The sequence below is a fragment of the Python bivittatus genome, unplaced genomic scaffold (assembly GCF_059951505.1).
Source record: "Python bivittatus isolate LINGU-HERP-01145 unplaced genomic scaffold, Pbiv_v1 ctg000840_np1212, whole genome shotgun sequence".
NCBI lineage: Eukaryota > Metazoa > Chordata > Lepidosauria > Squamata > Pythonidae > Python > Python bivittatus.
Window position 1 is genome coordinate 40,039,446 of NW_028277113.1, and position 23,122 is coordinate 40,062,567.

At 38.0% G+C, this 23,122-nt stretch overlaps 1 protein-coding gene across 1 annotated transcript in view; it reads right to left on the reverse strand.

The window, feature by feature from the left end:
* The window catches only part of LOC112542586 (ras-related protein Rab-10-like), a 53,370-nt gene that overhangs the window by 12,130 nt on the left and 18,118 nt on the right, over positions 1-23,122 (reverse strand). Inside the window, exon 4 of the mRNA XM_088130810.1 lies at positions 9,422-9,511. Coding sequence (XP_087986936.1) covers positions 9,422-9,511 — 90 coding nt within the window. The remainder of the gene's footprint in view (positions 1-9,421; positions 9,512-23,122) is intronic.

Sequence of the window (23,122 nt, forward strand, 5' to 3'; positions counted from 1 at the left end):
ATCTATACTACCCAAAGGTTGATATTCTCAAAGATGGTACATTTATGGGTTATAACAAGCAGATACTTTGCATTAAAAGTGATGTAAACAAAAATATATATTTGGAGGGCCTATAATCCCGTGGTGGAGCATATGTTTTGTATGAAAGCAAAATCCTGTTTAATTGTTAAGATATCGAGTAAAAGGATCAGATAGTAAATAATGTGAAGGATCTGCCAGACGGATTACACTGAACTGAGCTAGACAGACATACAGTCTATGCTGTTCTATTGTTGTTGTTGTTTAGTCATTAAGTCGTGTCCGACTCTTCGTGACCCCATGAACCATATTGCGCCAGGCCTTCCTGTCCTTCACTGCCTCCCTGAGTTTGCTCAGTTTCATGCTCATTGCTTCAGTGATGCTATCTAACCATCTCATCCTCTGCCGTCCTCTTCTCCTTTTGCCTTCAATCTTTCCCAGCATCAGGGTCTTCTCCAAAGAGATCTCTCTTCGCATTAGGTGACCAAAATATCTGAGCTTGAGCTTCATTATCGATCCTTCCAATGAGCAATCAGGGTTGATTTCCTTTAAGATTGACTGGTTTGACCTCCTAGCAGTCCAGGGGACTCTCAAGAGTCTTCTCCAGCACCACAGTTCAAAGGCATCAATTCTTCGGCGCTCGGCCTTTTTTATGGTCCAGCTCTCACAGCCATACATTACTACTGGAAAAACCATAGCTTTGACTATGCGGATCTTTGTCGGCAAGGTGACGTCTCTGCTTTTTAAAATGCTATCTAGGCTTGCCATAGCTTTCCTCCCAAGGAGCAAGCGTCTTTTAATTTCATGGCTGCAGTCTCCGTCTGCGGTGATCTTGGAGCCCAAATAAATGAAGTCTGTTACTGCTTCCATTTCTACCCCTTCTATTTGCCAGGAATTGATGGGTCCAGATGCCATGATCTTAGTTTTTTTAATGTTGAGTTTCAAGCCAGCTTTTGCACTCTCCTCTTTCACCCTCATCAAGAGGCTCTTTAGTTCTTCTTCACTTTCTGCCATTAGGGTGGTATCGTCCGCATATCTGAGGTTGTTGATGATTCTCCCTGCAATCTTAATTCCGGCTTGTGATTCTTCCAGCCTGGCATTTCTCATGATGTACTCTGCATATAGGTTAAATAAGCAGGGTGACAGTATACAGCCTTGTCGTACACCTTTCCCTATTTTGAACCAATCGGTTGTTCCATGACCGGTTCTAACTGTTGCTTCTTGGCCCGCATACAGATTTCTCAGGAGACAGGTAAGGTGGTCTGGTATTCCCATCTCTTTAAGAATTTGCCACAGTTTGTTGTGATCCACACAATCAAAGGCTTTTGCATAGTCAATGAAGCAGAAGTAGATATTTTTCTGGAACTCTCGTGCTTTCTCCATGATCCAGCGAATGTTGGCGATTTGATCTCTAGTTCCTCTGCCTCTTCGAAACCCAGCTTGTACATCCGGTAGTTCTCGGTTCATGTATTGCTGAAGCCTAGCTTGTAGGATTTTGAGCATAACCTTGCTAGCATGTGAAATGAGTGCAATTGTGCGATAGTTTGAGCATTCTTTGGCGTTGCCCTTCTTTGGAATTGGAACGTAAACTGACCTTTTCCAATCCCGTGGCCACTGTTGCGTTTTCCAAACTTGCTGGCATATTGAGTGCAGCACTTTAACAGCATCATCTTTTAGTATTTTAAATAACTCAGCTGGAATACTGTCATCTCCACTAGCTTTGTTGTTAGCAATGCTTCCTAAGGCCCACTTGACTTCACTCTCTAGGATGTCTGGCTCAAGGTCAGTGATCACACCAGCGTGGACATCAGGGACATTAAGATCTTTCTTGTATAGTTCTTCTGTGTATTCTTGCCACCTCTTCTTAATCTCTTCTGCTTCTGTTAGGTCCCTGCCTTTTTGTCCTTTATCATGCCCATCTTTGCACTAAAGGTTCCTTTCATATCTCCAATTTTCTTGTAGAGATCTCTAGTCTTCCCCATTCTATTGTTTTCCTCAATTTCTTTGCATTGTTCATTTAAGAAGGCCTTCTTATCTCTCCTGGCTATTCTCTGGAAATCTGCATTCAGTTGCTTATATCTTTCCCTTTCACCCTTGCTTTTCGCATTCCTTCTTTCCACAGCTATTTGTAAAGCCTCATCAGACAGCCATTTTGCTTTCTTGCATTTCTTTTTCTTTGGGATGGTTTTAGTTGCTGCCTCCTGTACAATGTTACGGACCTCCGTCCATAGTTCTTCAGGCACTCTGTCTACCAAATCTAATCCTCTAAATCTATTCATCACCTTCACTGTGTACTCACAAGGAATATGATCTAAGTCATACCTGAGTGGTCTAGTGGTTTTCCCTACATTCTTCAATTTAAGCCTAAATTTTGCAGTAAGAAGCTCATGATCTGAGCCACAGTCAGCTCCTGGTCTTGTTTTTGCTGTCTGTATAGAGCTTCTCCATCTTTGGCTGCAAAGTATATAATCAATCTGGTTTCGGTATTGACCATCTGGTGATGTCCATGTGTAGAGTCGTCTCTTGTGTTGTTGGAAAAGAGTGTTTGCTATGACTAGCTTGTTCTCTTGACAGAACTCTATTAGCCTTTGCCCTGCTTCATTTTGTACTCCAAGGCCAAATTTGCCTGTTATTCCGATTACTCCTTGACTTCCTACTTTAGCATTCCAATCCCCTATGATGAAAAGGACATCTTTTTTTGGTGCTAGTTCTAGAAGGTGTTGTAGGTCTTCATAGAAGCGGTCAACGTCAGCTTCTTCAGCATCAGTGGTTGGGGCATAGACTTGGATGACTGTGATATTGAATGGTTTGCCTTGGATACGCACTGAGATCATTCTGTCGTTTTTGAGGTTGTACCCCATTACTGCCTTTCTGACTCTCTTATTGGCTATGAGTGCAACTCCATTTCTTCTAAGGGTTTCTTGCCCACAGTAGTAGATATAATGGTCACCCGAATTAAATTCACCCATTCCCGTCCATTTCAGTTTGCTGATTCCCAAGATGTCGACGTTCAGTCTTGTCATCTCATGTTTGACCACATCCAGCTTGCCTTGGTTCATAGATCTTACATTCCAGGTACCTATACAATATTGTTCTTTACAGCATCGGACCTTCTTTTCGCTTCCAGATACATCCACAGCTGAACGTCCTTTCGGCTTTGGCCCAGCCGCTTCACTCTTTCTGAAGCTACTTGGAATTGCCCTCCGCTCTTCCCCAGTAGCATATTGGACACCTTCCGACCTGAGGGGCTCATCTTCCGGCGTCATATCTTTTAGCCTTTTAACATTGTCCATGGGGTTTTCTTGGCAAGGATACTGGAGTGGGTTGCCATTTCCTTCTCCAGTGGACCACGTTTTGTCAGAACTCTCTGTCATGACCTGTCCGTCTTGGGTGGCCCTGCACGGTATAGCTCATGGCTTCACTGAGTTACGCAAGCCCCTTCGCCACGACAAGGCAGTGATCCATGAAGGGGATGCTGTTCTATTAGATAAAACCAATTTTATGTGCTTCTCTTTTTTATCCTAATTAATTGTGATTTGTTTGTTTTATTTGCTGGTCTATGACTGAATAAAAATTGATGGATGGATGGATTGATTGATTAGATAAAACCAATACAGGTAGTCCTCGTCTTACAACCACAATTCGGACCAGAATTTCCATCACTAAGTGATGCAGTCATAAAGCGAGGCATCACATGGCCGCATCACTTAGCGATGGCAATCCTGGCATTCCCCATTGCCATCATTGTGCAAATTCTATCAGTCGTTACCCACCCTAATCCTAGCCATTCTGGGCTTGATCCCTCCCAGTCTTGAGCTTTTGTAAGGTAAGGGACTGCCTCCAACTCCCCCCACCCACTTGTCTCTCCCCCATCTCTGCCCTTTTGGCCATCCTGCACTCTGTCTTGTGGGGCTGCTTGCCATGCTGTGGCTTAGGGGCTTCTTGGGTTAGGGTTAGGGTTCTTGGATTCCTTCCCCCTTCACTCACTCACACGCACCGCACCCTCTTCCTTCACTCACTTGCATGGACAAGTGCCCTCCTTCCCCCTTTGCTTGCTCGTACACACCAGCACCCTCCTTCCCCCTTCACTTGCTCGCATGCACCAACACCCTCCTTCCCCCTTTGCTCTCTCACACACATACACTGCACCCTCATTCCCTCTCTTGAGGTCTCCAGGGGCCCTTCTGGGCACTGAAGGACTCTCTAGGGGTGTTTCCGGTGCATGCTCTGCAGCTCACATTGGAAGCTGCTGGCCATTCATGAGACTTTCTCCTTCCTCCTGCAAAGCCCCAGAGCTGCAGTGAAGGGGGCGCGGTGTATGCAAGCAAGGGAAGGAGGCATGCCAGCAAACAAAGGGAGAAGGAGGGCCCAGTGCGTGCATGCAAGTGAAGGGGGGAAATAGGGTGCAGTACATGTGAGTGAAGAAAGGCCGGGGTGGTTGGGGGAGATTCACCTGAGTGACTTACACCCTTCCCTGCCAGCTTCCCCATTGACTTTGCTTGTGGGAAGCCGGCAGGGAAGCTTGCAAACGGCGATCATAGAATGCTTGGCAACTGGTCGTAAGTGCGAATGGGTTACCAAACACCCAGGTCACAATCACATGACTACGGGGGTGCTGCAACTGCCATAACTTCGGGGACCAGTCATAAGTTCATTTTTTCAGCACCACTGTAACGTCAAACAGTCGCTGAACAAATGATCGTAACTCGAGGACTACCTGTACTCTCAATTTGAAAAATTCTTTGATTGAACAAGTTTCAAACTAAAAAAGTACCTGTCCAATATTTTAATCTGACCTTATGTCTCATAATAAGATAAAACGGGTATGATTGTTCCAGAGCGATGAGTACCCTATCCCTTACAACCTTACTAATGGCATTATAATATACTTTGATTAAACCATACATTTAACTGACTTTTGCTGAACACTTTCTGAAATTCTTTTGCACAAACCCAGTTGAAAAGAATGGAAGTTTTGCAAGAACTCAGTCTCAGACACACTTCTGCACTTCCCTCAAAAAAAGATTGAAAACTGTACTTGGCTTGATATTCATTCTCAATTCCATACTGAAATAGTTCTGTTAAAACATCATTCACAATTTTAAAATACAAATGTTTTAAAATTATCTACAATAACTTTCAGAAAATGTAATATCTTCCTCCAAGCATACCATATCTCTTTTTGGATTAAAAATGCAAAGCAATTATAATTGAGGTTAAGAGTTTTAGTTTTTATCTAAAACTAATGTTTTTATCTATTAAACATTATCCAATGTTTAGTTATTATCTATTATCTGTGTATTAGGGACTTAATAAATATTTAAAAGATAAATTTTACTACCTTACAACATATGTAAAACTTTAAAAGTGTGTTTTTAGTTTATAGTAATCCTATGGATAGTTCTCACACTCCCAGTTGATGCCACTGTGCACATAAAATCCCCAGCCAATCAGATGCCCTCAGTGAGTCTGCAGAAGTAATTAAATAACATGATTTCAGATGTTTAATATTCTGCAGGCCAAGATCAGGAACCACCTCATTTCACATGCAGCTTCTATAGGAGAGACTTTGGAAAAATAGGAAAGAAAAGACAAATAATTTGAGGTGGAAAAGACCTGACTGCCTTTTTGAGTAGCAAATGTCATTGTGTCACCTGAATTCAGTATAGCTCCATGGCAAAGATCTTTCAAGTTAACATGGGTGGAAAGGCAGAAAATTTATAGCTATTTTGAGCACCTGTAATTACTGGCTTCCTCTAGTTTTTATAATTGATTGCTTGGAATAATAATAATAAAAAAGACTGAATCATTCATGCCAACAAAGGCAAGCCTAAGGGAAGCAAATGTTTTAATGGATAACAAGAAGATTTCTAGAATCCCACACAAGTGAAAGCCTGGATTGTATCTTCCATTTTGTGAACTTCCTTTTCATGCTGTGAAACTGTAGGTACAACTTCAAATGGCTTTTGGGGAGTGGGACAGACTGAGGAAGCAAGAACAATCTAGAAATTTATTTATTAATTACATTTCTACCTGCTGCAATTGTGAGACACTTGATAGCTTACAGCAATAAAAGCACAGAAAAAAATGAAACATGCATGGTAAAGTTTTTAAAAAGAATTATATAATCATGAAATCCTAACTACAGTCATCCATCGCCATAGGCATTCTGGAACAACTCCAGTTTCAATAGTTCTTGGAAGCCAATACTGTGAGGTCCAACCTCATGGGGCATAAGTTTTAAATGTTTTAAAACAATTTTGCCTTCCCTGTCTTTCTGGCGCCCCCCCCCCCCGAGCAATCTGCCTCTCCCATAGAAATGCATTAGGGGATTTTTGTTTTCTCCACAGTTCCTGGCTGGATCTGACCCATTTTCAATCTCAGTCTTTCTTTTTGTTCCTGTGACAATCTGTTGTTGACAGCCACAGCCCCTTCATTTCTTTCCGACATTCCACTCGGTAGGGGGAAAAAAAAGAATAAACCCATTCCTACTTTCAGAACCAGCTGTAGTAATGTTACGGTTCAAAAACAGCTATTCTGCAATGTCCCTGACCCTCTTCATCAATGCATGAGGATAGGAACCTACACAGCAAAACATATCGATTCCCCCCCTTATAAAAAAGGAACACAATCTCTGCAAAATGAGAGGATTTGCACAGCACATTGAACCTTAACAAACCTCACAGTTTGCCCAACAATGTAAACTAAAACACGGTTTACCAATTTATTATTTCATTTGTTACACAAATACAAAATTAGAAAGCATAATTGCATTTAAAAAAAATCTTAGAAAATGTTGTGCAGATGAGGAAAAAAGGTGCCTTCCTCTTCTGTTTTAGTCACCTAACATTGTATGTTGACACATTTTATATTTTTAATTAAAAGAATACAGAAGACTCTTATTTGGGGTTTGCACACTAGCAACTAGGTTTCAACCTAGTATGTTATGTGAAGCCAGTCCATGTGGTTAGTTTATGGTTCAGTGCATGGTGTGAATCCAGATAATTTTGGTTTAGTGCGAAAACTATATGTATATGATTGCATGTATCATGCAATCACATAGTTAAAAACAAAACAAAGTACTTATATGATAATTTGCAAAAATAAACTGCATGTTTATATGTTCAAGTTATAAATCTGAAGTTGAACAACAGAGGCACATTGTGATGTGAACGTTAATTCTAGGAGAATGACAAAAAAAAAAAGGATGAGGGATTTGGATATGGTGGTGGAGGAGGAGGTAAGTATTTTTCCTTATATGAACTTCCGTACTGGAAATTTGGTTTGAGTTAATTGTTTAAAAACTGATCTCAGCAGTGATTTAAAATGGCCACCTTAGTCCAGAAAGGAGTCGATGAACTGTGTTTACGACAGTGAAGTGAGAAAGCAAAAATTATTTGGAAGCCTGTTTTTTTTTCTTCAGACTCCTCTAAGGATACAGTGCTTTCAGTCACTGTTTTCTGCACTTACTAATGTAATATGACTAATACAATTTTATTGGTTTATTAGCATTGCAAGATACAACATTCATTCATTCATTCATTCATTCATTCATTCATTCATTCATTCATTCATTCATTCAGATTTGTAGCCAATTTTTCCTTCAAGGTCTTAAGGTAGCTAACATGGGGACCACCTTTCATTTTATTGCAATAGCAACCCTGTGAGGTAGGTTGGGCTGAGAGAATGTGACTGACCCAAAGTCACCCAGTAAGTTTCCAAGGGTGGACTTGAACCTGGGACCCCCCAGTCCAACATCTTAACCAGTGCTTCCTAGGAAGCTTCATTAATAAAGTAAACCAGAATCTTTCATGTTCTGACAAAGGAATGTAAATTCAGAACAGAAAGAAAACCAAGGCAGGAGGCAGATCAAGGAAAGGATACAATGGATTTTGTTCCATTAGTAAGTTAACTTAATTGCAGAGTAGTCACAGAAAATTGGAAAATGAGCTGAAACATTTAAAGTGAGCCAATGAGATATCTCAACACTGCCACCTTGTGATTATTTATCATGATTTTAGTTTTAGTTGTGTGGTCAGAAATTACTTTTCAAGAAAATACACCTGTTTTATATCTTCCATATAGGGATATAAATTGATTTATATTTCCTTCATATCTAGTCAAAATCACTTGTTTTGTGTATCGCAGTTATGAATAGTTCTTAAAAGAGAACTACTGTCTTTTCCTGAGATGCCACTTGAAATACCTGTCATGGTACCAAATTCAATCTAAGCCATTAAGTATTTTTTCTCTGGGTATGTCTGGTGGAAGATTATTTGGGCCAGTTTATTTCACTTTTTATATTCATTTGAGGGGTTACAAAATGCAGGAACACAGATTTTTGAGAGCTGAGATGGAAGGAATTCTAGGAGCCACAAATAAAGTTGGTTCCCTTTTGCACTGAAGGGAATTTTTCAAGATAGACATTGTAAAGAAAGTTAAACATGTAGAGTGAATGGAAGAAGGCATAAATAAAATAGCTTCTGACACTGTCCTGTTCTCCTTCTCTATTTTCTTTGTTAGATTGAGGGACATAAAACAAATCTTGGCAGGTAAGTCACATTTTTTTCAAAAGCTCCCCCAAATTTTAAATGAATTGACTTGTCTCATACTTTATGATGAAATCCAATCATAATGTAATCTTAGACAGAGAGGGCAAAATATAAATGCATTTATAATCACCGTTAAAAAGACCGGAAGCCACTTTTTTATAACTTCTCTTCTCTTCTCTTCTCTTCTCTTCTCTTCTCTTCTCTTCTCTTCTCTTCTCTTCTCTTCTCTCTTCTCTTCTTTCTTTTTCTTATTTTCTTTCTTATCTATTCACTATTTTTCTTTATTTTCCTTACTTCTCTAAAATTTGTATTGTTTTTATCTTGTTAAAAATTCTTTAAGAAAAATTATTTTTAAAAATTATAATGAAATCCAACCCACTGCTTCTGCTATAGGTCAGTAGGAACAGCCTGAAAAATCTACTCTGAAAAATTAGAAGACACCCCGGAAACAAATTTTGAGTCCACATCAGGGACAGGTAGAAGCAACAAGAAGAAAAAATATAATCATGTGAGTAGAAGCCCACTATTACAACTTCGAATTCCACTCTACACCTATATCCAGAATAATGTTTTAAATGCAGAGTTTTATAATATTTTTAAAAATCTGATGTAATTAAGAAAAATAAAAGTTTCAGTTAAATCTAAGCCTAAGCGTTTTTGTTGTTGGTTTATTTTTGCAGTTTATTAAGTACAGAAGCAATATTTGAAATAATACTTTACTATATTCCCCTTCAGTATTGAAACACACTGCTATTCTGCAGTAGTAAACAACTGCACTTTATGATCATATTACAGTTTATATTTTTGTAATATAACCCAAAGTATGGCAATCCCTTTTAATACATACCCACCTTTTCGCCTCTGTTTTTTGAAATTACACGTTCTGCTTCCTTATCGCACTTGTTACCCAGCAGTATTATGTCCGTATTTTCACCTGCTTTCTATAAATAAACAGAATATGAATTATCAAGACATTAAAATATAACACATAGCTGTATTCTATTTTTATTCTTTTGCATCATCTTATAATATATAGATCTTCTCTATCTGAAAAATAAAATCCTACGAAACCCAAATAAATACAGAAAATGTAAAGCTGAGGAAAACCTCAACTGATCAAAAGAACAAAAGGTTGAATCTCGGGAATATTATGGCCTCACTCCTTTTTTGCTTACAGTATAATTATCATAAGGAAATGACCAGTCTTTAACCCATTCTGGCACTGCACTAATATTATGAACTTTGCAACATTGCTACAAATTTTTAGGAAAACTCAAGCCAACCCAGAAACTCAACTATTAAAAAATAGTCACAAATTAGAAATAATGGTGCATGAAATATTTTTAAAACAAGTCACCTACTACTCAATACAGTATTGACCAGATGAGTTAGCCATCACCTATAGCAAACAAAAAGAACAGAAATACCACAGGTATCTTTTCACAATACACAATTTCATGGGGCAATGAAGATGATCAGTCCTGTGACTTTACAATACTTTAATTTTTAATTCTTAGATCAAGACAACCAACAGTTAAATATAAATCTCAACTATATTCAGCCATGTGATCGAAGGGAAGGGTGCAGCTGCTTTAAAGTATTATATATCAGTGCTTTGAATCCCCCATGCTCTGAAGCACATTTTGGGGCCTGAATCCAAAGTGCTGTATTGCCTAATATCTAACCATCCCACACTAGAAATTTTGCACATGTTGGGTTAATACTTCAGAAAGCAATAATGGAAATCTACAGCACCCACAAACCACTGAACCCATTATGAAAGCCTTTGCCTTCAGTTTCCTCACTTAGCAGATTTACCTTGAAACTGTAAGTTATGTCATGACAGAGCCTGACTGTCTTAATCAAAACACTTCACTAGGGATGGGAAAGAATCCATCGTTCTAGCCACAGTAAGGCAACCTACAAATACAGACATACATATTATGGAATGAAGCCCCATTAAACCTGGCTGGGCTTCCCTCTAGGTATATAGACAAATAAGTAGTAAGCAGGTGCTTTAAAAAGTATTTGTGAAACAGGAATCTATTGTTCCAGCAAGGGAAACTGCCCTAATTCTAATCATTTCTTTACAAGGTTATTGTGGGAGTTTACTTTCAACTGACTGAGTTAGATTCATTCTTCCTGTTGCTTCCTGACAACTGAGAAATCCTTTGAAGTAAAGGTAACAAAAAGGCATGAGGCTTCTCTAGGACTTTAATATACAATGGGGTATATAATGGAAACTTTCTCCTTTGAAGAAGTTGATAGTATACACACACACACTCACAGACATTTAAAAAAATACAACAAGCCTTCAAAGCAGAAAGACAAATGTAAATGTACTGTATGAATATTATGGATGTATAAAACAGGAATGTGATTTCACACATGCTTATTTTATGCATTTTATGCAAAAAGGGAGTCCTTGACTTACGACCATTTGTTTAGCGACTATTCAAAGTTACCATGGCACTGAAAAAAGTGGCTTATGACCAGTCCTTGCACTTACGACCATCACAGCATCCCCACGGTCATGTGATCGGAATTTGAGTGCTTGGCAATTGGCATGTATTAACAACAGTTGCAGCGTCCCGGGGTGAGGTGATCACCATTTGCGACCTCCCCAGCTGGCTTCCAACAAACAAAATCAATGGGGAACCGTATGATTCACTTAATGACCACGGTGATTTGCTTAACAACTGCCTCAAAAAAATGTAAAATTGGGTGCAGTCATATGATGCCTCCTTAATGACTGCACTGCTTAATGATGAATTTTCCAGTCCCCATTGTGGTTGTAAGTCGAGGACTACCTGTATGTAAAATGGAAATGGGATTTTATGCCTACAAATTTTACATATTTCATCCATGCATAAAATGGCCAACTCAATGCTATGCATATGCAGGAGCATACAGTGTACAGGTCCTTTTTTTCTGTTTGTATCTGAAATCTGTTAAATCAAGGTCTGTTAAAGATTTACTGTGTATTACAAAAACAAAATCTGGAATTTGAAAGTTTATGTGTACTGTAATGACCCGCCCAAAGTATGCAGCTTTTCCACCTTCTTCAACTTTTATAGTTCCCATTTCCCACCCAAGGATTCCAAAGGTTGAACTGACCCTAAAAAATAGTGTCACATTGCCCCTAGATTAAAAAGTCTGTAGAAATCACACTCTCAGCCTAGAAGTTTTAAATGGAATTATGATCTTGCTCAAGCCTAAAACCGGGAAAGCTGACATAATTAACATCAACATGTATAACTCTTAGCAAAAAGGAGGAAATGTAAATAGAACAAAATAAAATGACTACTTGTATTGCATCTTTTAAATTACACGGGTACCTCTGCATTAGCACAGTAATCTCATATATTTTAGCCTAAAACAGAAAAGTTTGTCCCAACATGCAGAAAAGGTGCAAAGGAACAACACTGTTATTCATGACAGTCAACAGTTATTAGTAGCCTGCATATCTACTCATAACTGCATTGTTCAGTTTTAGCAGCAGAGCCCTAGACAAGATTTATTAAGGTCTGCCATTCCATCTTTTCTAATTTACTCAACTAATCTCATTTCATAACTGCAGCTGATGTTCAGGATAATGCAGTTTCTAAAATGAAGTAAGCTCATTATCAGAGTACAGACTTAAAATAATGAATCAATCTAACCTGTATTAATAGACCAAAATGTTGGTTGTTTCAGCAGGCACTGGAGCTTTACTCATTAAATTCAATGGCTCCCCTACATAAAATTATATGAGTACATTCCTAAAACACAGCATTGTAAATAGATAAGTATATCATATAATCATCTGTGATAATTAGAAAAGAGATTTCAATTTTATTTGCTTCCTAAAAAAAATTCGGCTAAATTTTTTTACATTTGAAAATCAAATGTTGAACATAAGATTTCTCCCTACTTTTTGGATCTGTGTATCTTTATTTAACTTCAGTTACAAATTTTAAAGTGCTCATATCAGAAAATACATAAAAATTATTTTTTCCAGAAAAATACATATTACTTCAATTAAAATCTTGAAACAGATTCTTTCATTGTGTGGTGCTATTTGCACAGTTCAGATAATCAACATTAGTTTGAGAAATCTAAGACAAATTACTTAATTTGGTTTTTTCCAGTTATTCCTTAAACCAAGGGCAGGTAGTTTCTTCATTACAGGAAAAATTGAGACTGATTTTTCAGCTCTAAAAATTAAGAACAATCAACTGATATTCTGGGTTGCTTATGAGTATCACCATGTTTTTTATCAGCCACTAGGAGGAGTAGTTCAACAACATGAACATTAGTATACAAAAGTAATTGATTACATATAGAGGCTCAGTGCAAGGGAAGCCTTGATTATCTGAAAAATTTTGGAGCCCAAGCAGATCTGCTATTTAATGTATCTTTGCAATAAACATGCAGAGAGAAGTGATTTCACACAAAAACTAGCAGCTGTTTAAAATATTATTATTAGTGGAGCCTGAAGGAACTCCCTCCTCTGAAGGTATTCTTTTTGTACTGAGATAAAATCCCTCTAGTATCACCAATGGTAAATTCTTTCAATAGCACCATGCTTTTAGTTGCTTATCTGCTTTTTATCCTTATTTTATCTTCTTATTTTTTAAATAAATGTTTTATTCCTTGATTGTTAATCACTCTGAGGTTTCTGTTTAAAGAGTTTAAAGTTCACACACAGCCCCTTAATTAGAAAGTGAGGAATTAATTTTGCTTAAGAACAAAGAGTACTGGAAAAACATATTTTGCCCAGTAAATAACTACAACAAATATCCTTCATGGTAAAAGTAATTGTTCAAGTATGTGTCTCTTAAATTAAATCTCAGTAAAACATCGATACAATACACTTAATGCAAGAAAATGACACAACAGCAACTTTTAGGATAAATATGTAGAACGTGCAAAAACTAATAACACATTCCCATGCAATTCTGTATGCCTCATGCATAGAACAGGAACGCATGTAAATGCTTTGTACTAACAAAATACATTTAATTGCTTGAAATAGATACTAATTCTTGCTATTAAAAAGTAACATTTGAAATGTCCTTAAGAGGGCTCCCTAGGATGCATAAAGTACTTTGTAAGCCATAAGTTGCTAACATGTAGATTGCAGTTTTGTAAATACATCATTTGTTTCAGTTAGGTTAGCATGTAATTAGACAGGTTATAGTCACTCCTATAAGAAGCCTAATATTTAGCTCAGGTTAACTGCTAGAGCAGAATATTAAGGCAAGAATATTTTATTTTTAAAAAATCTAGAATACACGTGCACCCAATGAAATTGTAAATTTGAAACAAATTGGAGGAAGTGCTTCTGTTTCATAATGAATAATTAATTCATGGATTTCAACACCACAAAATATGAACTGCTGGTTTAAGTAGCTTTATAAAGTACTAGTTAATGTCATGGAAAATTAACCTATCATGCCTATTAGCAAAGATGGCTAAGGAGAACTTTAACTGTTAAAGGAATGTTTCACTGAATGCAATAGCAAAGGGGCAACAGCATATGAAGTTTATTGCCATCATACTCAATTGCGGGCTTTTTGGAGACGTCCAATTAACTCTTATGAGAAACACAATGGATTAAATGACTCTTGCTTTAATCCAATAGAATTCTTACATTTTTGCAAACAAGCCTAACAAACCAGTAAAGATGATCAAGTTGTTGTGCAGTAGATAAGTAAGTCTTTATTACAGTCAAAGGCCAGCACAAAAAAGCATTTAGAAATAATAAAATAAAGATAATATAAGGACAATAGGTTTCTGGCTTCTCTGCATACAAATCAGTACTTTCCAGATAAGAATCAAACTGCTCTTTACTGTTATTCACAAGAGAGTGCTTTGTTTAGATGTTAACTGATATCTAACACTGTAACCCAGTCTCGCATAATTTTGTCACATGGTATATAATGCCCTCACCTTTAACTGATAAAAGTAAGGAAATGTAAAACAAATCTGTGATACCTGGGAATATCAGTAAAATCACTGTCTGTATAAGAATTAGCATATTCCACAGGAAAAACATTACTTGCTATTGCTATTGTATGTTCCTTGACTAGAATGTTACTAAATTTACCCTATAAAACTACCAAAAGTAGCAAGTGAAATTTTGCTTTAGCAAACACTGTTATATTTAGGGAGTAAGCAAAAAGAGCTAGCTGGCAGGATGGACGAGCCACTCTCCGATTCTACCAGTTTGGGATCCAATTTCTTGTTGAAGGTTTACATCTTTGATATGTTGTCTTGGAGCCATTACTGCTTGTTTATAGCCCAGGAAGAGTAAAAATTCAGGGCAAGATCCAAGAGAACAGAGTTTTAAAATTATACACTGTTTCTATCTAGATTGGAATTTGTTAAGATAGACAGTCAAGCCAACTGGGAAGAATTTTATTTTTAGCCAATAATTGACAATTGCTATCCAAGCTCTGGTTTCAACACTCTGCATCCCAACCTCCAATTATACATCTGGATTGTTGTAAAATTCCACTAAGGAATTTGATATGTAATGATTCAAGGGTTCCATAATTGAAATAAGGAGATAAATGAACACCATATAAAAGTTGGGACGTTGATTTTGTCTGCAACAATTTAATGCTGGCAGGTACCAATCCCCCCACCATCCCCCATATAGGGAAACATTTCAAAATAGCTGGCTGCACTCCTTTTGATTTCCAATTCTGCATGTGCCATTTGTGGATTCACACTTCCTGAAAAGTGAAATAACACCCAAGATATTTGAAACATTTAACCATTTTATCTTTTGTCATTTTGGACACATTAGGTGAAGACCAAGCACTCTTGAGAAGTCTGTAATGCTGGGAAAGATTGAGGGATAGAGAAGAAGATGATAACTGACAGCAAGGTGGATGGACTTGATTACAGGAGCAAATGGTGTACTTTTTGAAGACCTGAAGGGTCAGATTGTCCTGGAGAATCTGGACCTATCTATATGGTCACTAACAGCTGACACTGATTTGATGACACATAATCTTTGGTCTCTCAATCCAATTGTACCACTTGGATGTTTTAGGAAAGACCATTATTTGGTCTTTTGGTAGATAACTTGAAGATATCCCTCACTACGTTATTGAAATGAAGAATTCAAAGTGCTCTCTTAAGGCCAACTAGACTTGTGAGAGTAGCACTGCATCATCAGCATACAACATTTGGAATTCTTAGTTCTGCCAGTGTAGAAGCAAAATGGTGCAGCATATTGAAAGTCCTGGTTAAAGAATTGATGTAAAAATTGAATAAGGAGGGTGCCAAAATGCAACCTTATCTAACACCTCTGTACCAAAATTGAATTAAAATAATGATATGATTTATTATGGTTAAAGCAGTCTGCTGTATCCCCTACTTGTTTTTCTTTTAATCTAGAATGGATAGATGGATATGTCCAATCTTGTAATTTCCACATAAGTGACTGGCACAGAGTTTACTTATAACGTTCAATGAGTTAATTGGTCTCTACTTACCAGGCTCATGGCTAACTTCCATTTTAAAGGTAAGAATCATGATGGCCAGTTCTTTGGGAACAGTGCTGTTGCTGATGTATGTAAAAAGAGGTGCCAAGATTGATGCCTACCAGTACACATTTGTAATTATTAACTATGGTATGATGTTATGGGCACTTTTTCTAATTGTTCAATTAATATTTGTGTCATAGAGATAGTGACAGGTGGCCAATCAGGAAATACTTCTGTAAGGAATAGCAAACTGACTTAATTATCACTTGGCTGGCTACTGTAAAGGACTCTATAATGAGGTTCACCAGTGTCCTCCAGAACATGACTAAATACCTGGTGGGGAGATAATTTGGGGGGTCAGCTACCGATCACCAAAAGCTAGCTGAGTCCTTTTTTTTAACCATACTGATTAGTTGATGATTAATGTAGTTCTACAGACTAAAGATTGATTGTAATGCTTTCCTCTTTTTTGAATTTTAGCAAGGATTTATATTGCCATTTTAGTCTAAAAGATGTTTCTTGGCATTCCTGATCAAGCCAGTCCTTGGATCTAAATCACTGGGTAAGAGGCACTGATTGCAACTAAGGATGTTAGAAATGTTCGCATTTTTTGAATGAAGGAATTATAGCCCTCTAATGTATGTTTGCCTAAGTCTGGTTGCACTAGGCAAGAACAACTGGTTCAGAACTGAGAAGTGTTTAGCAGAACCATAAAAGCTTTATGACATCTCCAATTGTACTTGTTACATGTGTGCCTCTCTTCCACATCTATAACTGACCAAAAGTAGAGTTAATATTTAATGTTCACTTTAATAGAAAATGAACATTATCTAGATCTAGTTTCACCTCTAGTTTCTCAACCCATGAGAGTATCAGAGATAAAGAAGTAATCCAGGTGGATATTTGCAATCCCACTCAATAAGCAAATGCCCTGGGATAGTCATCTACCACTGCCCTGTTTAGTATTTTCAGATCTAATCAAGTTGGTACTTGGGCTAAACTCCAACCAGTTGGCTTACAGGTGGAGTCCTTAAGTACTCATGGAGAAAGAGAAACACCTTCCATATCTAGGGAATGTAAATTATATAGACTTACATTACTTGAGCTCATCCTGGCATTTAGATCATCTCTGAGAAGTTACATGGGTGAGTGGAGATTTATTATTAAGTTCTCTGATGTATTTCTCCAATTCTGCCCACAAAAGTTTAGTGTGGGTACGCAGATTCTGGGGTGGCAGGTATATATTAATCAAGAGAAACCAAACAGTCTAAATCTGGGTAAAGCACCTATCACCAAGTTGGCATGGTACGGGAGAATGAAAGTTTTCTCCTGCAACCTCATTGAAATAAGTAATTCTAGACCTCCTTTGAGCCTTCGTCTTTATCACTTGGTGTGGCCCCAGTTAAATGCAAATAGTATCCATCCAATTCCACCTGCTGTGAGCCCAAGTCTCCTGTAAATAAACATCATCATCATATTTAGTCAATTATCTCAGAAATGCTGTATTTTTGTGACCCCAATGCTTATCTGGCTATATTCCAGGACCTGAAGGATAGATTATGTTGGGTTTTCAAAGAGAATCATTTAGTTTGATTTATGGCAACTGCCCCTAGCTCCTCACCTCTAACAAATCATACTCCCTGATCTAGGGTCTTATCTACTAAGAAAAGTTTTGGGAGCTCCCCTATGTATGGTGGGAAGCATTAAGAGTTAATTCAACAGCTAATTCTGAGTCCAGCTGACACTGTTCTATTCAGGGTCATAAGTATCTTTAATGACCACTGATGAAATCATAGGGATCAAATTCTTTGAGACATTATGCTTACTATATTTGCTAGTCTCCTTCAGTTGATGAATGAATCCTGAGAAATTTTCTGATAGGTTATTTCAGACATACAGAGTAAACAAGAATAGTTTAATTTAGCTGCAATTTCTGTCATTTCCATAATGATTCCTTCCTAATTTGAACTATTTAATTGTCTTTTTGCATGTGGTCTTGTTCCTATGCCCCCAAATCCTCAGTATTCACAATTGTTTCATTTGGCTTGCTAGGGGAATCCACCAAAACTCCTTAGTTGATTGTTTATATGTGCTTGGTCTGCAAGGTCAATAAGCAGTGTGGAAGGATACTTTACTCCAGAAGAGGCTATAAAATTCCTGCACCATTTTGAGTTAGAACAGTTACTTCTCAATGGATTTGGAGCACTGAGGTATACATTGCTTACTACGCCTGGCTGCTAGGTGCAAAAATTTGGATGAACAAATAGTTCTTATGAAATTTAGAGGAGTTATAATTACTGTTTGGTAATTATAGTCATCAAGCATAGTTTTAGTATATAATGTTATTACTTTTTATTATTCCTTATTTCCTGATGCTATGCAAACACCAAGAGTTTTTTTTTTTTGCACCGAAGTCAAATTCCTTGTATGTCTCATACTTGGCCAATAAAGTTCGTTCTTTCTTTCTTTCTTTCTTTCTTTCTTTCTTTCTTTCTTTCTTTCTTTCTTTCTTTCTTTCTTTCTTTCTTTCTTCCTTTCAGCCTGCCTGCCTGCCTGCCTGCCTGCCTGCCTGCCTGCCAGGCTCATTCTGGGAAAGTTGGGTATTATAATTCATGTCACAAATACATTTTTGAAAGCTTATGCCATATGAAAAATCAACTTCTCCAGTCTTAAAATATATATCTTTCTGTTCGCGAGATCTTTAGTAAGAGTTCAAAAAGCTCTGCCCTCCTTCTAACATGTAGGGATAGGCAGTCCTCAGCTCCACTGCTTTCTGAGCAGTATCTGGTGATCTTGAAATTACAGAAGGAATAGTCTTAAAGCTTATCTGATTGGTCATGCAAGCTAGCAAATAGCTCTCTGAACTTGGAACATCTTTTTTTTTCATCACTGCTTCTTGTGGAGAAATAAAAGATTCTCTCAGACCAAATGAGAGGGAATATTGAGATCCTTAAAATATCTGACTACAGTAATCTGAAATTGTAATAAAAGCTTTTCCATTCTAAATATCATTTGATAAATAAATGCCTCTTGAAAAGTTATCAATATCTTCTTATAACCACATCTACTTGACACCTACATAATATCTTCTAAATCAAAGGAATGGATTAACGCTTGCATGAGTTGTGATGGTGAAAGCAGAACTGCACTTTTACTGTGTCAGTTCCCTTTGTTGCAATTAATCATGGCAATCTTAAGCATTACCCTGTTCACTTGAAGTACGAATGAACTACCTAGTCTGTTCTCAGAATCTTGAATTATGACTTTCATCTCAGGCATTCTCTTCTTATCTTCCTCATATAATTTTGTTCTCCTTGCATCTTTTCTATAATGAGGTGCATGTGAATGAGAGAAAACAGATGTGAAGGCAAGACACATATTCTTTAAGGACCAGCCAACAAGTAAAGAGATGGTACCAACATCAGATCCAAATCACCTTTGTTTTGTACCCAAATACTGCACACCATGAGGCATGACCCATCTAAGAGGCTGGCCAAGGGCTTCATGGAATTCAGTGAAGCCTTTCTCAATCTTAATACTTGCCTATTCTTGATCTAAAATGATGCATAATAGAGCAAATGAATATATTATTAAAAAAGAATAGATAACTTCATGCATTCTCTGATGACACCTGGATTGTCAATGACTACAGATAATGGAACTTGGTGGTTAAAGTAGACGGCTTACTGAAACATTAATAAGGTTTGCAGTGGGACTGAGAATGATGTACCCAATACTTGGATTTAACAGAAAAAGAACTAAAAATAATCTGTTGTTATATAATTCATCTGTGATGCAGCTGCATTTTACTTTTGTATATAATCCCAGTGACACTAATTCAAAAAGGATATAACCAAACTGGAAGAAAGATGCAGAGAAGTGGAACCAAAATGATCAGGGAATTAAAGTATTTTTCCTGCAACTGCATAGATGTTGTAGCAGAAGTATTTGTGCATTTATGAAGAGTATGTAGGAATAGAATGACTATAAATGAACTTTGGCTTCCTCTCTCATAAATCTAGAACTTGGTATCTGCCGATTACAATGATTTCAAGTTAGTTCAAGTTGAGTAAGAGAAGCCATCACAGTATTTCATTAACATAGGAATTTACTGCTGCAAATAATAGGGCTTCTGGTTTAGATACATTTTTTAAAAAAGTATTAGACATATGTATACAGTGCTGCATTATAAACATCCTATTAGCTACAGCAGTACAGCAAGGGAGTGGGGAAAGATTCCTTTCCAAGTAGTCTTACCAGTTTGACACAAAATATGTGTGCTAAATGCAAAACAGTGTGATGATTTCAGAGCTCTGTATGAAGACTGAGCATTTTTTAAAAAAAGCCACCAACATGCTTGCCTTTCAAAGACAGAATAACCATGCCTAGAGGACACAAGGCATATGCATAGCTCTGATCTGACCTAACTCTGCAAAGTGAATTACGGAGGAGGGGAAGAGGGAAGGAACAAAGTGACTGTTATTTCGGTAGAGCTATGCTGGGGGACACAACGTCAAAAACAACTTTATACTTACCAATATTTTGCAAGCTGTAGCAGTTTAGGAGAAGCTAATTTAAGGCAAAGAAACACACTTTTTTATTTTTTGGTGACTGGTAAATAAGAATGAAACCCCAATTTCAGGAATTATCCAAAAATAAACAAGCTCATCCTTCCTATTAAAATAAAGATTTGATATTTTCTTTTACTGCTTATTAGCTATAAAATGGTTTTATTTTATAAAGTTGTACTGTTCTATCATTGTTATATTTGATAGGTTTAATTATTAAAAGTGGTACAGGTAGTCCTCAGGTGATGACGGCAACTGGGTCCAGGATTGTCATCACTAAGTGATGTGGTTGTAAAGCACAATGTCACGTGACTGCATTGCTTCGTGACAGCAATCCAGACAGTCCCGGTTGCCATTGTAACCTTGAGACGTAGGGATCATTAAGCGTGAAGCTGTGGGAATCCCAGGTAAGGAGCAAGGGGGTGCTGCAGGGGGTGGGGGAGGCCCTGGGAGGCCCAGCGTAGGCCACATGCAAGTTGGGGGAGGGGGGCTGCAGTTCAGTGTGAGCATAGGGAGGTCAAGGGAAGAAGGGCGTGGGTCAGTGCAAGTGCAGGGAGGCTGAGGGAAGGAGGGCGCAGGTAGGTGCAAGCGCAAGGAGGCCGAGGGAAGGAGGGTGTGGTGCAGTGCATAGGAAGGCAGGGGGGGACTTACCAGAGCGACTTGCGACCTTCCATGCTGGCTTTCCCATTGACTTTGCTTGTGGGAAGCCGGCAGGGAAGATCGCAAATGGTGATCATGTGACTGTGGGATGCTGCAACTGTCATATGTGCGAATTGGTTGCCCACCGCCCGAACTGCAATCACATGACAGTGGGGCCACTGCGATGGCTGGAATTTCGAGGACCGGTTGTAAGTATCTCTTGTTCAGTGCCATTGCAATTACAAATGGTCGTAATTACGAATGAGTGGTCAGTAAGCAAGGACTACCTGCATATTCCTTTCTTCCCTTGGGCTTATGTAGAGAGTAAGGAAGATGATCTTGATGATAATATGCAGGAACTATTACTTAGGCAAAAGGGGCTGAAGCATTTTTTAAGCCCAGAGAAAGGAGAAAACATTCAGAAGCAACTCAGACACATCCGCCCTGATTCACTGGCGTAAAAGTGGGGAGGGGGCAGGTACAGCACAATCAGACTTGCAAGATTCTGTTATTATAACCAATCTCAATAAAAGTAGTTTTAGCCTTCCTGTGGAATTGATTTCCTGGTCTGGTCTACCTAGTAGGGCTGACAGCTAATCCAATGAAATCATTAAGTTTATTCTTGGGGAAGGGACATCACAGTATCACAAAGTTTCAGAACTCATGAATTATATTAAACTCCATTTACAGATGCAGGGATATAGAAAATACATAGCTGCATTTATTCCTAGGTAATAGATTTCCTATAGGAAACATGGCTGGGCACCGCTAGCAACAAGATGCTGGACAAAATGGACATAGCAGATTCTGTTCATCATCTCCCTCTTCCTTGACATTTTCACATATATAAAAGAAAGAGAAGGAAACAATGGATTTTCTTGTTGAATTGACTTTAAGCAAAATAAATCTCCTTATTCTAAACTAACATGGTATTAAATCTCACCCTGTGTAAATCATGGGATAAGAGCAAGAATTAGCAGAGTAAGTATTGCATAACATATCACAAACCTTAAATAGCATGTCTTAAAGACTTCAGGGGCAGAGAAGTGATGCTCCTTTATTAAACCTTAATCTGGAAGAAGTGAGGCTCCCAAACTAAGAGTTTTTCCTTTTGCTTCTTTGAAGCTTGTTTCAATGTTGTGCTAGTGCAAAAAAAGCACCACTGGGTCAGTGGAAGTTTTGTCACCCTTGGTAAAAGGTAAAGACTTCTTGAGTTGAGTTCAGCTCCTGATAACTACATGGGCACGTTCATGTTTTCTTGGCAATAATACAGAAATGTTCTGCCATTATTATTTTTCCAAGATGAATTCTGGGCTAGCCGATACACCTGGGATTCCCTGGGATTCTTCCATTGGTCAACATTGCTCAGCATTTTTCAAGATCACCACTGCTATGAAGTAAGTAACATGGGTCAATATCTAAGAAGGAAAATATAACTAATGTATAAAAACTGAATACTGTAACCATGAGAGGCATTAAAAAACATAGCACTATTTCATCAGAAATGGAGACCAACTATTTATGACTTAAAGAGCACTCCCAATCTGTTGTGCCACTACACTGCTGAAACATCAATGCCAGGTGGCATGTACCTTAAATATGTGACATTTTGGACATTTGTGTAACTATATGGCAACCATTTCCCTATAGCCACCCTTGTGACTAAGGCATCTGTGTTGCTTGTTGCTCGTAATGCTTTGCCAAGGAGCACTCCAGTTGGATAATGCACATTACATTTGTTCTTACTCTGCCTTTCCGCATCCTCCCAGCTGAGTGTCTCAGATTCTAACAACTGTACTACTCTACTCATGGCCCCTGAGCTTGACATGCTTTCATTCCTATCACTTCAAAGTCCCAACTGCCC